Source organism: Eubalaena glacialis, chromosome 5, assembly GCF_028564815.1.
Source record: "Eubalaena glacialis isolate mEubGla1 chromosome 5, mEubGla1.1.hap2.+ XY, whole genome shotgun sequence".
NCBI classification, from domain to species: Eukaryota; Metazoa; Chordata; class Mammalia; order Artiodactyla; family Balaenidae; genus Eubalaena; species Eubalaena glacialis.
Window position 1 is genome coordinate 36,334,380 of NC_083720.1, and position 15,684 is coordinate 36,350,063.

Sequence of the window (15,684 nt, forward strand, 5' to 3'; positions counted from 1 at the left end):
CTTTCGGAAGGACTACAGTGCCCTCTGCAGCTTCAGCAGAAATAAACACAAATTTGATTTCAAAACAAAACAAACAAACAAAAAAAACCCAGTAATTTAAAAGTCAACATGGAAGTGTATGCAATTAACATGCCTCAGAAATTCACTTTACTTTTAAACTGAATTAAAATACGTATGTAAAGATCACATTTTTAGCAAAATGCACTACAGCATGTGTAGCAGGTACCTATTTGTGTAAAAAGATATGCAATATAGAAAAAGATACATATATGTGTGTATCTATAGATTAATTTGAGGATAATACTCTAGAATATAGCACAGTTGCCTTTGGGGAGATAAACTAGCACCCTGGGGATCATACGTGGGAAGAAGATTTCTTTTCACTGTGACTCTTCTGGTACTACTTAAATTTTTCATCACATGCATGTATTAATCTTTCAGGTAAGAAAAAAAGTTAATCAATAAAAATTTTGATTACCTTTTAAAGAAACGGTATGCATCCAAATTTTAAGCCTCTCTCTCCAGAAGTTCCTTAACTTCAGACAAGTTCTTTAATCTGTTAAAAACAAAACAACATGCCCAAAATGGCGTCACTTATGCTAAGCCCCATATCCACAAACTGAGATTGAACTTAATTACAGTTTTAGCTCACCCAGAAATGGAATCGTAAGCCAGTCAATCAGGAATGGACTAATCAGTTAGGTAATCTGACTGATAGAACCTGGCCATCCCCTAAAGAAAAGTAACTTTTCAATTACCAACCTGCTTTTTTGCCCAGTATAACTTCCTGTCCCCTTGTGCCTATAGAAGTCTTTCATTTTATACTGGTCTTTGGAGCTCCTTTCTGTTAGACTGGATGCTGCCTGATTCAAATCAGCTTTTGATCAAATAAACTCTTAAAATTTTTAATATGCCCTTGTTTATCTTTAACAAATTTCTTTGCCCTCCCTAACCACTTAATTTAAATTAAAACATAGCTTCTTTAACTCTGTTATCTTATTAGATATACCCAGCATCTTCACAATTTAGCTGTGAGAAAAGTAGTCTATACTAGCTCACATTTAGTTAACCAAAGCAATATTGAATAGACTACAAAAGAGTAGACTATTTTATTTACAGTTTTTATCTACTAACTAATTTCTTAAATTTGGGAGAAAGTAATATTCACTAAGATATTAATAATTATGAAATAGTATACAATGAAAGGTAGGTTTGTTTTCTCAGTCCTCCCCTTCAAAGGAAATTAAGTGTATTCCATGTATCTTTTCAGAAATTATGTCAATATTATTGAGCAATTGAATATTTTAATTTATAGGCAATATTATTGAGTAATAAATATATCAATTTACTGAGTAATTGAATAAGCAATTTTTTTAACTGAATGTTTACTAAACTGCAAGTATCTTTCTAGGTCAGGGTATAAGGAGTAAGTAAAAACATAGTTGCTAGGCTTCCCTGGTGGTGCAGTGGTTAAGAATCCAGCTGTCAATGCCGGGGACACGGGTTCGAGCCCTGGTCCAGGAAGATCCCACATGCTGCGGAGGAACTAAGCCCGTGCACCACAACTACTGAGCCTGTGCTCTAGAGCCCGTGAGCCACAACTACTGAGCCCACGCTCTAGAGCCCGAAGCCACCGCAATGAGAAGCCCGCGCACCGCAACGAAGAGTAGCCTCCCGGCTCACCGCAACTAGAGAAAGCCCACGCACAGCAACGAAGACCCAACGCCGCCAAAAATAAATAAATAAAATAAATTTATTAAAAAAAAAGAACAAAAAACTAAGTTGCTGACCTCACAGAGTTGACACTCTGGTGGGAGAAGACAGATAACATAGACATAAATTAATACATATATATTATATCAGAAAGACATAAGTAATATTTTAAAAGAAGAGTAAAGAAACAGAAGTAGTAGACAAGAGAGTTGTTATTTTATACAGACAGAGTTCTGAGAAGGTGACATCTGAGCAGATGCCAGAATTAAATGGAAGAAGAAAACATGGAAATCTGCGGTAAGAGCCCACCAGGCAGAGTAGCCAGTGCAAAGGCCTTAAGAGGGAGCCAGTCCAGTATTCAAAAAACTACCAAGAGGCTGCTGTGGCTAGAGGGGAGAGAGCAAAAGGGAGAGTGGTAGCAGGGAAGGCCAGAGGGGCCACAAGGGGCAAGATCACGTAAGGCTTGGGACACAGCTGAGACTATAGGTTTTATTCTGAAAAAAATCAGGGTGAGAGTGGCACTGGGGGTCTTGAGAGAGGATTAACACGACCTAACTTACATTTTTAAAAGATCACTCAATTTGCTAGGTTGAGAATAGACCAGGGTTGGAGGGTGGCAGGGGGCAACACAAACATAGAACATGAAGACCAGGAAGAGATGGTATTTTGGACCAGGCAGATAGCAGAAGTTGGGATAAATGCTCATATTCTGGAATATTCTCTAGGTAGCCCCAACAGACATTCAGACACATTGAATGTAAACTCTGAGAGAAAAGAAGTCAAGCATGATGATTCCATAGTTTATGACCTGGGTAACTGAAAGGGTGGATTTGCTGCAAACTAACCTGCAGAAAACGGTGGATCAAGCAGGTTATGAGGGGAAAATTTGATATTAGAAAGTTTTGATATTAGCAGGTTTTGATATTAGAAAGTTTGTAGTATTTATTAAATATCCAAGATGGGAGAAATAAAGGCATATGTTTGCTGATGAGACCGGTTTATTAAAGCGGGGGAAATGACTATGCGAGACAGACAAGAGTAAGAGAAAAGGGGTAGGATCTAGGGCCCACGTGGAGAGATTTTCAGAGTGGAGGACAGACAGTTCTTCATCTATCTAAAATCTGGAAGATGAGGTAAATGGGCACAGACGTTACATGGGTAGACAGGTTGGCAGGAATCAGTGCAAGGTTTCTTCTGGCTGCTTCTATTTTCATAATGAAATAGAAAAGAAAATCTTGTTTGAAGGAATTAGTGAATCCCTTTTCACTCCCTTGCATAAAACCTTCTATAGGTTTCACCTCACCATTAGAATAACATTTTAACATGACAAGATCCCACAGGACCTTTCTCCATTGCCTCAAATGCTCAAGCCATGGGGGCCTTCCTTCTGTGCCTCAGTCACATGACAAACTTATACAAGCCTTGGGTCCTTTGACTTACTTGTCACTCCATCTGGTAAGCCCTCTCTCCCACCCTCCCAAGTCTGGCTAATTCTTATCATACAAGGCCTCAACCATCCCCCCTAGGCCTTTCTTGAGTACCCTATCTACAGTGGCCCATGCTCTCCTCATAAGTTACTTACACATTTATTATGCATTGTCTGCTTCTTCCCACAAGAACGTTTCATAAGAAACTGGCACCCCCTATCCCCCACCTTATTACTCCCTCTCTCCCCAGATCTGGCTTTACTTTTCTTCTCAGCCTTCATCACTACTTGATAGATATATAGGTATAGATATAGATATAGATATGACATGGATATGGGTATATATATGGATACAGATATATAGACATAGATTTGTGAATTATCCATCTCCCCTGAGAGAATAATAGCTCTACAAAAGCAGGTACTTTTCTAGTCTATTCACTCTGTGCCTCATAAGCCTAGAACCATGTCTGGTACATAGTAGGTGCTCAATGAAAATTTCTTAATGACATATTTGAAAAAGTAAATGAAAAAAATGCATGTAGGGCATATAAGAGAGCCCCTGGCAATAGTAAATCTTCAATAAACATCAGCTGTTATGATGATAACAAAAACAGTCATGGCATCAGTCATGAGTACAAATATGAAAGGCTAATCCTCCTCTGTGCTCTTGAATCAATTCCCCTTTTGTTGTTACAGACTTTCTTTCATTAATTATATGTCCCTTCCTCCTCTTCGCAGGCTCCTTCCCCTTAGCTAAAAATGTGTAATATTTGCCCACCGTTTTTTAAAAATCAGTTAAAACACACTTTTCTTAACTCTGTATTATCTTATTAGACACAGCCAAGTATTTTCACAATTCAGCCGCAAAAAAAGGGTAGTATTTTGGTTAGGCTACTCTTGGTTAACCAAAACAAATCTTGAATGAACAAACTCATTTTGTTTACTTTTTTTTCTACCAGCTAGTTTCTTTAAGTTGAATGAAACTACTTAATATTTGCATGCTTAAAATATTAATAATCACAGAATAGTATACAATGAAAAATAGGTATTTTATCTAACTTAGTCCTCCCTCTCTAAGGAAACTAGGTATATTCTGTGTATCTTTCCAGAAATTATGTATGCATATGCAGACATATAAATATCCTTTGAAAATATCAAATAGCACCATACTGTGCACACAATTCTGCATCTTGGGTTTCTTCCAGCTAATGAAACATCTTGGATGCCTTTCTAAAGTACACATAAAGAGCTGTATCATTCTTTTTACTCGCCACATAATGTTTCATTGTAGTGATAAAATGTCATCCATTTCCTATTAATTGACACAACGTGTTTCCTGTCATTTGCTACTATACGTGATGCTGCAACTACAGTAATAGCTATATGGCTATATAGCAAGATTCTTCATATATCTATAAATAAATCCTTAAAAGCAGAATTGCTGGTATAAAGGACAGCAATTCATTTTTTTTATTGATATTGCCAGATTACCTTCCAACATAGTTTTACTAAATCAGTAGTTTTCTAATCCTCTAAATAATGAACAATTATTAGTAACTGCAGGTCATATTTTTGGTGAGGGAAAAGGGGATGATTCTTGATCCTTCTTAAATCAACTAAAACTGAAATTACTCCTAAAGAAAATGTTAATACTTTACTATGACACATATTTAAAACAAAGGAAACCAAGCACTATTTCTGGGAAAGAATTACTTAGAATCACTTTCCCATTTCTGCTAAAAAAAAGTTTCACCTCACTATTAAACGAGTTTTTCCAGTCTTTAATAATTCTCTTCCTAAGTCAACCTCTTAGGAACTCACAGAAAATGGAAAAAAGGAGTTTAAAGGAAAAACTTAAACTCAAGAGTTTCCAAGGAGCACAAGATTCTTCTGTTTCTGGGCTGGGCAGTAACTTTCAACTCTTGGCATTTGAGGTATCTTTTTGTTTTGTTTTGTTTTAAATTTTAAAAAAATAACAAAAAACAGTGTAATTCTTTAAAGGTCCTAATTCTCTTTTGTTAGTGAAGAAAAAATTCTCGGCTTTGTTTTTCCACAGATTGCAAACTCTTTAAGGGTGGGATGGAGGATTGCGTTTGTAAACGGCTGCCAGCACTTCAACGGCGTTTAGCAAACAATAGTTACCTCTGCTATTACCTTGAGAGCCTCTTGCCACGAGCTTCCCGGACCCTCTCTCTGCGACCCCCAAGCTTCCTTTTCCTCCAGACCCTTAAAACTGCTCCCCCAACCCTTATCCGTGGACCCGCCGCCGGCCTGGCGTCCCCCGCGCCGCGACGCAGATGGAACGGCCTATGACGTCACGAGGCCGCGGCTCAATCAGACGCGGCGTTTGGGAAATTTTAAATTTAAAGGCGGGGTGGTTCTTACGCTCAGAAGCGCCGGGCGCGGAGGTTTTTGTACAGTTTCCTGGGATCCAGCCCGGCAGGATGGCCGATGAAGGAGCCGTCGCCGTCTGCGTGCGGGTTCGGCCGCTCAACAGCAGGTACGTGGGCCAGACCTTGCTCAGGTTCCCGTTGCGGCCTCCGGCCCGGGCCTGAGCCGGAGGAGTGAGTCCTCGCTGCTCCTTCCTGCTCCGCTGCCTAGAAACTCGGCCATTGACCCGCTTTGTGCCTTGGTTTCTTATGTGTAAAGTGACGGGCCAGGATCGGAGGATCTAGAGGATACTTTCCGGCTGCGGGATTCTGTTAAGTCTATAACTCAGGCTCGCCGACATTAAAGACCCTACTCCCTGCGCTGCACTGCCGTCCCCCCATCTGCGCTCCCCATCCCTCCCCCAGGAAAGTCGAATTGGAAGAATCCTTACTGGCACTCTTCACAGCTAGTCATTTTACATTTAACTGACTCTCTCTCCCCCTTTACTGTACACTCCTTGAGCGCAAGATCTAGTCAGTCTTGTTGCATTGTATTCGGTAGACACTCAACACTTCAATCAGTGACTGAACTCCACGTTCAGAATGTTGAATGACCGATATTCATCAAAATTGATTGTTTTTTTTAGTACAGTGTACTGTACTAAACACACACTACCATCGTTGCCCAGTGGATCTTACGTTCTAAAGGGGTAGACAGAAAATAAAGTGAAAAATATAGACTATTAAGTGATGATACTGGAGTAATAAATGCTATAGAGAAAAAGCAGGAAGGGGAAGAAATGAAAATGACGTCTGTTTGCTTTGCCTGTCTCGGGCCCTTGCCCCAGAATGCTGACACATTTTGTTTGAGAAACATTTGTTAACCATTACTGGGTGTTTAATAAATAAGAATAGCAAAATGAGGAATTTCCTATTTTTAAGAAGCTCATTAATGCATTAGAAGAAAGCTACATAAAGAAAGCATTATAATACATCATGACAGGTGTTATGATAGACAGGTGGAGAATGTTTGCTAGAGGAGTCTTCAGTCCTTAAGTGAGATGACAGTTTAGGGGAGGGACAGGGCTGTGTAGGAAACTCCTGATACTTTTCATGAATGAAGGAACAGTTAAGTTAGTTAATGGAAACATAAGTCAGGGTATTCCAGGCAGAGAGGGTTCGAATCTTATTTTGGAGTGACCTTCAGGCAGTTGATTTGTATGGAGTTAGGGTGTATATAGGAATTTAGAGGAAGATGTGGGTCGAAGAGAGAAATTACAATGATCCAGGTGTCATGTGCCAAATTAAGGATTTCAGATGGTTTTTAAAGGCTTTAAGCAAGAGAGACATAATCAGAGTTGCATTTTCAACATATCTTTTCAGCCGCCAGTACTGGGTTGGAAGGTGGAAGTGAAGAGCTTCACAAAGAAACTCCCATGAAAGTTCAGGAGTTCACGAAGCCCCATTTAAAATCCACCTTTGACCCCTCAAAGGTGGATTTTCTACATTTATCCTATTTATGGTATACGTCATTACCATCTTTTAAAATATTCATCAGAAGATGAGGTCTTTTCAGTTATCTTTCATGTAACACAACTTCTGTGAACAGTTATTCTAAAATGCAGTTTTTTTATTCTTTTAGAGAAGAGGCGCTTGGAAAAGATACTCAAGTTTACTGGAAAACTGACAATAATACAATTTATCAAGTTGATGGGAGTAAATCCTTCAATTTTGGTAAGTTTATAACAGCATCAAAAGTTAACCTGGTATCATTTTTCTATTATGAGTACAAAAGCCTTATGAATAACACTGGATTTGTCACTAAAGATCAAACTAAGCCTTCAGTAAACTGCTTCAGTGGAAACTTTGAAAAATTGTTCCTACATTCATGTATGCTAAGTAAGATAATAAACTGACACTTAAAACATAACAATAATTAAAAAAATAAGTAAATAAACAAACAGTTATAGTCATAGTGCCTTTTAACTGAAATTAACATTTTTCCTCTTATTCGTCAACGTACTTGTGGCGTAAAACTCTGTAAGCCCAAAATATGTTATTTAATGTCAAGTCATCTTTAAGATCTTCCAGTTTGGTTTCTTTGTTGTTGTTGTTTCTTTTTTTGTTGTTGTTTGTTTCTTTTCTTTTCTTTTTTTTCAGTTGTTTTTCAAAACTTTTTAAAGAATAAATAGTGAAGATATTCCTTCTTTGTCTGGTAGAATACAGCAGGGACCTACCTCTGCTTTTGTGGATCTTATTTGGTGGAAAGAAAGGCTTTAAACAAGTATTTACACTTATGATGACATAAGCTTTGTGGGAGTTTATAGCAGGGATCTAACTAATCTAGGTGTCTGAAATGGTACCACTTACACTGGGACCTGCAGGATGAGTGAGAGCTAGCTAGGACAAAGGGACTTGGAGAACCTAACGGTTGACTAGGTTGATTTGTGTATTGATTTAGCATGTATATAGTGCTGACAATGTGCCAGGCACTGTTCTAAGCACTTCATATATATTAACTCATTTAATCCTCCTAACAAGCCTATATATTTGGTACCTTCCCATTTTAATGAGGAAGCAGAGAGGCCTGGAGTCACACAGCCAGCAAATGAAAGAGTCAGGCTCCAGATCTGTGTTCCAGCCACACTACCATGCTGCCACTTAGGCACCATAGAGCAGCAGTGACGTCCTGTCAGCAACCTCAGGAGTAAGTGATTAAGTTGTCAAATTAGTGTTTAACTAGAAAGCCACAAAGATACGTAGAAGAGAAAATGATTGCTGGTAAAGGAATGTTTGGTGGTATTAACATAATTTTTAAAAGGTAATATGTGCCAGAGATTATAAAACCTAAGTACCACAGATTCTCAGTAGCCATATACGCCCATGAAGGTTTTGGACTCATCCAGCTGTCTGAAACAGATAACATTAAAGTTTGAATCATCCTGCCATGTCTCCTTGCTCTAAAATCATGACCCTTAAGCAGCCTTCAGATGGCACTTTGGTTTTCCATATTGTCCTGCCGATAGGGCAGATGTGTGGTCATGGTGCAAGCAGTGTGATCACTGAATTTCTCATTGTAGGTCAGTACATTTCTCTCCTGATTTACAAATCCATTTCTTGTGAGCTTTTTAATGTGAGGGCACCGCTAAAAGAGTGGTCTATTTTTAATGTGCTAACAAAAGCAGAGAACCACATCCTGGACTTGTGAATTCATCAGTGCAAATGCTACTCTAAACCCAGCCTTTAGCAGCACTTCAGCTTTGGTCAGTACTTTTCTTCCAAATATCTGCATTTTTTGGTTTCGTTTGAGCTAGACCTTCTTGCTAGGTATGTTAAAAACATTAACATTTCTCAAAGAATAGTAATAGTCTATATTTCCTAAGTATTAACATATGTTCACAATAATTCTATGAGGAAGATAATATATATCCATTTTACACATTAGGGAACTGAGGCACGGAGACATCAACCACTTTGGCCAAAATCACACTGTAAATGGCAGAACCAAGATTTGCAGGCAGTCTGATTCTGGACCCCCATATTCAGCCACCATGCCCTACTGCCTCTTGAAAGCACATAGGGTAACAGACTTGTATTTTTTCTGTGTGAGGACCAACACATTTTACCTAAAGAGAAGAGTATTTTCAGAGGACCAATAAGTTGAAGGAAATATTGTGTCTTAAATCTTTTATCATACCGTATCCTGACAATTTTATTTCTGTGGGCAACTACTAATTCAGAATGAAAACAGTTAATTTGTTTGATTTAACTTTTATGTTTTGTTTTTTAGATCGTGTCTTTCATAGTAATGAAACTACTAAAAATGTGTATGAAGAAATAGCAGTACCAATCATAGATTCTGCCATACAAGGCTACAATGGTGTGTATTCACTGCAAAAACATTTCAGTCTTGGGTGTCTGTTTAGCAAATATTGATCGTTTTATACACTATAGATTCATTTTTAATCTTTGCATGTGTGTGTTTTGTTTTTGCAGGTACTATATTTGCCTACGGGCAGACTGCATCAGGAAAAACATATACTATGTTAGGGTCACAAGATTATTTGGGAGTAATACCCAGGGCAATTCATGACATTTTCCAAAAAATTAAGAAGGTAAATAATTTAGCTAAATTTCTAGTACATGCAGGTAAAAGTGGTGATAATAGGATAGCAACCTTAGTGTTCTCTTGTAATGATGAAGTATGCTTATAGTTATCTCTTGATTATCCATGAGGAAAGAAGGAAGGCATAGCATAAATTCATTTTTTTCCCACAAACTTACTAACTTACAAAGCTTAAAGTTCTTTCATTCTTTCCTTTGAATCATGAAACAGTACTCCCACCAAAAAGTGGGCATTAAGGAACAGGAAAATCTTATCACAATGATTAGGTCCTCATTGCCTTTGTTTAGCTACCAGTGGTTATTAAGGAGCAGTAAAAAGTAGGCTAGATAAAAGACAAGGGAATCAGAAGGTCAGAATAGGCAAGCTAATTAGTTGAGTTGGCTTTAAATTAGTTTTTTCATCATTATTTTAATTATTTTTAATTTCTTGAATATATGTAGGTTTTATTTTGAGGTTAGAGAATTGGACTGGGTACTTTCCTGTTATAATTCTATGATACTATACTTTTCATTATTTCTGAAACAATGCTTTGCTGTTGTTGTTGCTTGTTATTATCAATATAGAAGCACAGGGGAAGTTTTGTTTTTTGTTTGTTTTACAAAAATAATTTCCTGAAAGGCAAATACCACATGACTTCACTTATATGTGGAATCTAAAAAACAAAACAAATGAAAAAACAAAACAGAAACAGACTCATAGTTACAGAGAACAAACAGGTGGTTGTCAGAGGGGAGGGAAATGGGAGGAATGAGAGAAATAGGTGAGGGAGATTAAAGGGTACAAATGTCCAGTTAGAAAATAAATGAGTCACAGGGATGAAATGTGCAGCATGGGGAATATTGTCACTAATATTGTAACATCTTTGTATGGTGAGAGATGGTAACTAGACTTATCATGTGATCATTTTGATATGTATGGAAATAATTGAATCACTATGTTGTGTGCCAGGAACTAACATAGTGGAATAGGTCAACTACACATCAACTAAAAAATAAATAAAAATTTTTAAAAGATAGTTTCTCAAAGAATATTTTAATATTTAATATTAGCACATAAGCATTCATTATTAGGTTTTCATAATTGGATGATCTCTGATGTTTTCTGATATGTTTTCACATATCTTTTTCTTCTAGTTTCCTGATAGGGAATTTCTTTTACGTGTGTCTTACATGGAGATATACAATGAAACCATTACAGACTTACTCTGTGGCACTGAAAAAATGAAGCCTTTAATAATTCGGGAAGACTTCAATGTGAGTAACAGAGTTAACAGAGTGGCTCAAAAAATAGAGTTACTCATTGGGATTATTTTTCTTGAACATTTGCCTTTAATTTCTATATATTTTAAAGTGTCTCCTGTTACTATGGTTTGTTTTTTATTTTCTTTCTTAAACATTTATAGAGATTATCTCTTAAGTAACATGTATAGTTTTTAAATATTGACAGCTATAATATTGTGGCATAAGTGCCTAAAAAGAGCAAGCTGGAAGTATCAGGTTAGAATTCGGTGTATTTTGGTACAGGAAATAAATTGTAAATAGCATAGATTTAGTTGTTATTTTTGTACAGAATAAAAGTACCCATTTTCTACTCAACTTCCACAAATGAATTCTATAATAGTTTGCACTTTCTTTTTGAAATGCAAAATTTTAAGTGACTTATATTTCTCTACTTTTCCCATAATTAAACTTGTTTCAGAGGAATGTGTATGTGGCTGATCTCACAGAAGAAGTTGTTTATACATCAGAAATGGCTTTGAAGTGGATCACAAAGGGAGAAAGTAAGACTTTATACTGTATTTCTTCAAAACACGTGTAAAAACTATTTAATTGAATGTATTTAGGCTTTAAATCACACTTTTCACTTCTAAACTTAAATACAAGTTAGTGTTTTTCTTTGGATTTTAATATACGCAGCTGAAATATGACTCTTTTACAGAGAACAGGCATTATGGAATTACAAAAATGAATCAAAGAAGTAGTCGTTCTCATACCATTTTTAGGATGGTAGGTAATTCTCTCTATATTTGGTCTTTCTAATTAAAAATACACTAATTTTTCTACAAGTTGCCTTTTCTTTCTAGATTTTGGAAAGTAGAGAGAAAGGTGAACCTTCTAATTTTGAAGGCTCTGTCAAGGTATCCCATTTGGTGAGTATTGATGAACCGTGATAATGTACTAAATGAGCCGAACCAAAATTTAATTTAGCTGCTGGATGTTTGGTTTCATGAGAACTGTTAACTAATTGGCAAAAGCATCTATAAATTGGTAGTTTAGTCTCATCACTAACATGAGGTTACTAGCGGATATGTAGGAAGAGTTCAGAGAATCTTACTTCCTGTGATCTTATAGCTGCCATTTCCTGAACTTTAGATGTAAGAACTGTAGGAGTTGAGGCTTTCCCTAACTAGTAATTGAGGAAGGGTTGATTCCATGCACATTTAAGAGTTAAAATAATCTTGGAATTTGGTGATTTTTTTGTGTGTTTGTGGTTTTGGGGTTTTGAGGGTTTTTTTGGTCTCTGCCAATGGTATTGAGACTTATGAGATGAACAAAAACCTGGGTGAGATAGTTAAAAAATAAATCAGATTATTCAAGTTCATAGTTAAGTACAATAAGAAAATAAGCTTTGTATTATAAACAGTGTTTTAGACTATAAATCCCTTGAAGGGAACAGTGATATCTCCTTCATCTTTGTAACTCCAACACATTGTACATAGTTTATATTCAATACCTGTTTGTTGATAAGTGAATATAAGCATTATGCAAACATTCCTCCTTGCTGCACTGTATCATTTCTCTTTTTTTGTGCTTCCTTTCTATTCCTTACCATTATTGCTTTATTCTCTGTCTTCAAGGCCTAAATTCTTTAGTTTGATGTGGGATATGATGTAAGATTTCTCGATTTGATTTGAAAACTTCGGGGGAAAAAGTAATAAATCTATGATATGTTTGTTTTTCAGATTTTGAAAAATCAGAGTCTTAATTAAGTATCTAATTCTAGTTCACCTCAGTTATTTTACTATACAAGTATATCATTTATTTTAGTAGACTAGTCTTTAACAACAACGAAAAACATAAAACCTAACTTCTGTTTTGTTTTCCAAACCTGGCCTGTGATATATCACTACAATTTTAACTTTTCTCTTATAGTTTAGCTTTAATTGTAAATTAAGTTTAATTATAATTAAATTTAATTATAATTTAGCTGGACATATTCAGTGATCTGTTTGGTGTCTTTTCTTATTATTATTTGATGCTCCATCATCTAGGGACCATAGATACCATCTGGTCCAACACTCCAGACTTCCCGCTTACTCTAAGTATCTTCTTCGAAGAAGTCTTCCCCAAAGAGTCTTTTTCTGGCTCTTTGGAGGTGGTCTTTTTATGAGTGTCTCCTGGCCTTTCTGGAATAATAACATCCAGGTGCTCTTAGCTCTGCTCCTTTATTCCCTTTTGTGGCTTCTTTCCTCCTATGCTCCTAATCAAAGCACAGGAGTGTTCTGTGGCTTTTCTTCCCTTGTTTGCCCTTGTTACCATTTCTGTGTTGACGATGGTCAAATATTTATTGTTTCTAAAGTCTCTGAGTTCTATTTTATTTATTTTTTTATACAGCAAGTTCTTATTAGTTATCCATTTTATACATATTAGTGTATACATGTCAATCCCAATCTCCCAATTCATCCCACCACCACCACCCCACCACCACTTTCCTCCCTTTGTGTCCATACGTTTGTTCTCTACATCTGTGTCTCAGTTTCTGCCCTGCAAACCGGTTCATCTGTACCATTTTTCTAGGTTCCACAAATATGCGTTAATATACGATATTTATTTTTCTCTTTCTGACTTACTTCACTCTGTATGACAGTCTCTAGATCCATCCATGTCTCTACAAATGACCCAATTTCATTCTTTTTTATGGCTGAGTAATATTCCGTTGTATATATGTACCACATCTTCTTTATCCATTCGTCTGTCGATGGGCATTTAGGTTGCTTCCATGTCCTGGCTATTGTAAATAGTGCTGCAATGAACATCAGGGTGCATGTGTCTTTTTGAATTATGGTTTTCTCTGGGTATATGCCCAGTAGTGGAATTGCTGGGTCATATGGTAATTCTATTTTTATTTTTTTAAGGAACCTCCATCCTGTTCTCCATAGTGGCTGTATCAATTTACATTCCCACCAACAGTGCAAGAGGGTTCCCTTTTCTCCACACCCTCTCCAGCATTTGTTGTATGTAGATTTTCTGATGGTGCCTATTCTAACTGGTGTGAGGTGATACCTCATTGTAGTTTTGATTTGCATTTCTCTAATAATTAGTGATGTTGAGCAGCTTTTCATATGCTTCTTGGCCATCTGTATGTCTTCTTTGGAGAAATGTCTATTTAGGTCTTCTGCCCATTTTTGGATTGTGTTCTTTGTTTTTTTAATATTGAGCTGCATGAGCTGTTTACATATTTTGGAGATTAATCCTTTGTTCGTTGATTCGTTTGCAAATATTTTCTCGCATTCTGAGGGTTGTCTTTTCGTCTTGTTTGTAGTTTCCTTTGCTGTGCAAAAACTTTTAAGTTTCATTAAGTCCCATTTGTTTATTTTTGTTTTTATTTCCATTACTCTAGGAGGTGGATCAAAAAAGATCTTGCTGTGATTTATGTCAGAGTGTTCTTCCTATGTTTTCCTCTAAGAGTTTTATAGTGTCCGGTCTTACATTTAGGTCTCTAATCCATTTTGAGTTTATTTTTGAGTATGGTGTTAGGGAGTGTTCTAATTTCATTCTTTTACATGTAGCTGTCCAGTTTTCCCAGCACCACTTATTGAAGAGACTGTCTTTTCTCCATTGTATATCCTTGCCTCCTTTGTCATAGATTAGTTGACCATAGGTGCATGGGTTTATCTCTGGGCTTTCTATCCTGTTCCATTGATCTATATTTCTGTTTTTGTGCCAGTACCATATTGTCTTGATTACTGTAGCTTTGTAGTATAGTCTGAAGTCAGGGAGTCTGATTCCTCCAGCTCCATTTTTTTCCCTCCAGACTGCTTTGGCTATTCGGGGTCTTCTGTGTCTCCATACAGATTTTAAGATTTTTTGTTCTAGTTCTGTAAAAAAATGTCATTGGTAATTTGATAGGGATTGCATTGAATCTGCAGATTGCTTTGGGTAGTAGAGTCATTTTCACAATATTGATTCTTCCAATCCAAGAACATGGTATATCTCTCCATCTGTTTGTATCATCTTTAATTTCTTTCATCAGTGTCTTATAGTTTTCTGCATACAGGTCTTTTGTCTCCCTAGGTAGGTTTATTCCTAGGTATTTTATTCTTTTTGTTGCAGTGGTAACTGGGAGTGTTTCCTTAATTTCTCCTTCAGATTTTTCATCATAAGTGTATAGGAATGCAAGAGATTTCTGTGCATTAATTTTGTATCCTGCAACTTTACCAGATTCATTGATTAGCTCTAGTAGTTTTCTGGTGGCATCTTTAGGATTCTCTATGTATAGTATCATGTCATCTGCAAACAGTGACCGTTTTACTTCTTTTCCAATTTGTATTCATTTTATTTCTTTTTCTTCTCTGATTGCCGTGTCTAGGAATTCCAAAACTATGTTGAATAATAGTGGTGAGAGTGGACATCCTTGTCTTGTTCCTGATCTTAGAGGAAATGCTTTCAGTTTTTCACCATTGAGTCTCTGAGATCTAATTCATGTCTTTCTAAACATTGTCCCACTGTTATCTCAAACTTCAGTGGGTCTAAAACCAAATTAATTTCCTATTATAATGAATATTCCTTTTTCCAGTAATACTAGCATTATCCTGGTCACCTAGGCTGGAAACCCAAGTCAATTTTGGCTCATTTTTTCCTGCTTTCCCTTTTCTCCAGTCATCACCATTTCTTCCTGATTCTACCTGTCATCATTCCATTGGGTGTCATACTCATTTAGGTTCTCATCTGTCTTGAATTACTCTATCATTCTCCTGAACCTGGCCTCTAGGACTCTGGTCTTCCTTTCTTTGGTCTGTTATGTGGATTTCTAATGTCACTAAGCAC

The 15,684-nt window shown here is 36.7% G+C and overlaps 1 protein-coding gene across 2 annotated transcripts in view; it reads left to right on the forward strand.

The window, feature by feature from the left end:
* The first annotated feature begins 5,586 nt into the window (after positions 1-5,586).
* Positions 5,587-15,684, forward strand: part of CENPE (centromere protein E) — a 72,397-nt gene continuing 62,299 nt past the window's right edge. For both annotated transcript variants that reach the window (XM_061191199.1, XM_061191200.1), the window contains exons 1-8: positions 5,587-5,642; positions 7,154-7,245; positions 9,302-9,391; positions 9,508-9,626; positions 10,771-10,890; positions 11,336-11,417; positions 11,576-11,643; positions 11,721-11,786. In XM_061191199.1, the coding sequence (XP_061047182.1) occupies positions 5,587-5,642; positions 7,154-7,245; positions 9,302-9,391; positions 9,508-9,626; positions 10,771-10,890; positions 11,336-11,417; positions 11,576-11,643; positions 11,721-11,786 (693 nt within the window). The remainder of the gene's footprint in view (positions 5,643-7,153; positions 7,246-9,301; positions 9,392-9,507; positions 9,627-10,770; positions 10,891-11,335; positions 11,418-11,575; positions 11,644-11,720; positions 11,787-15,684) is intronic.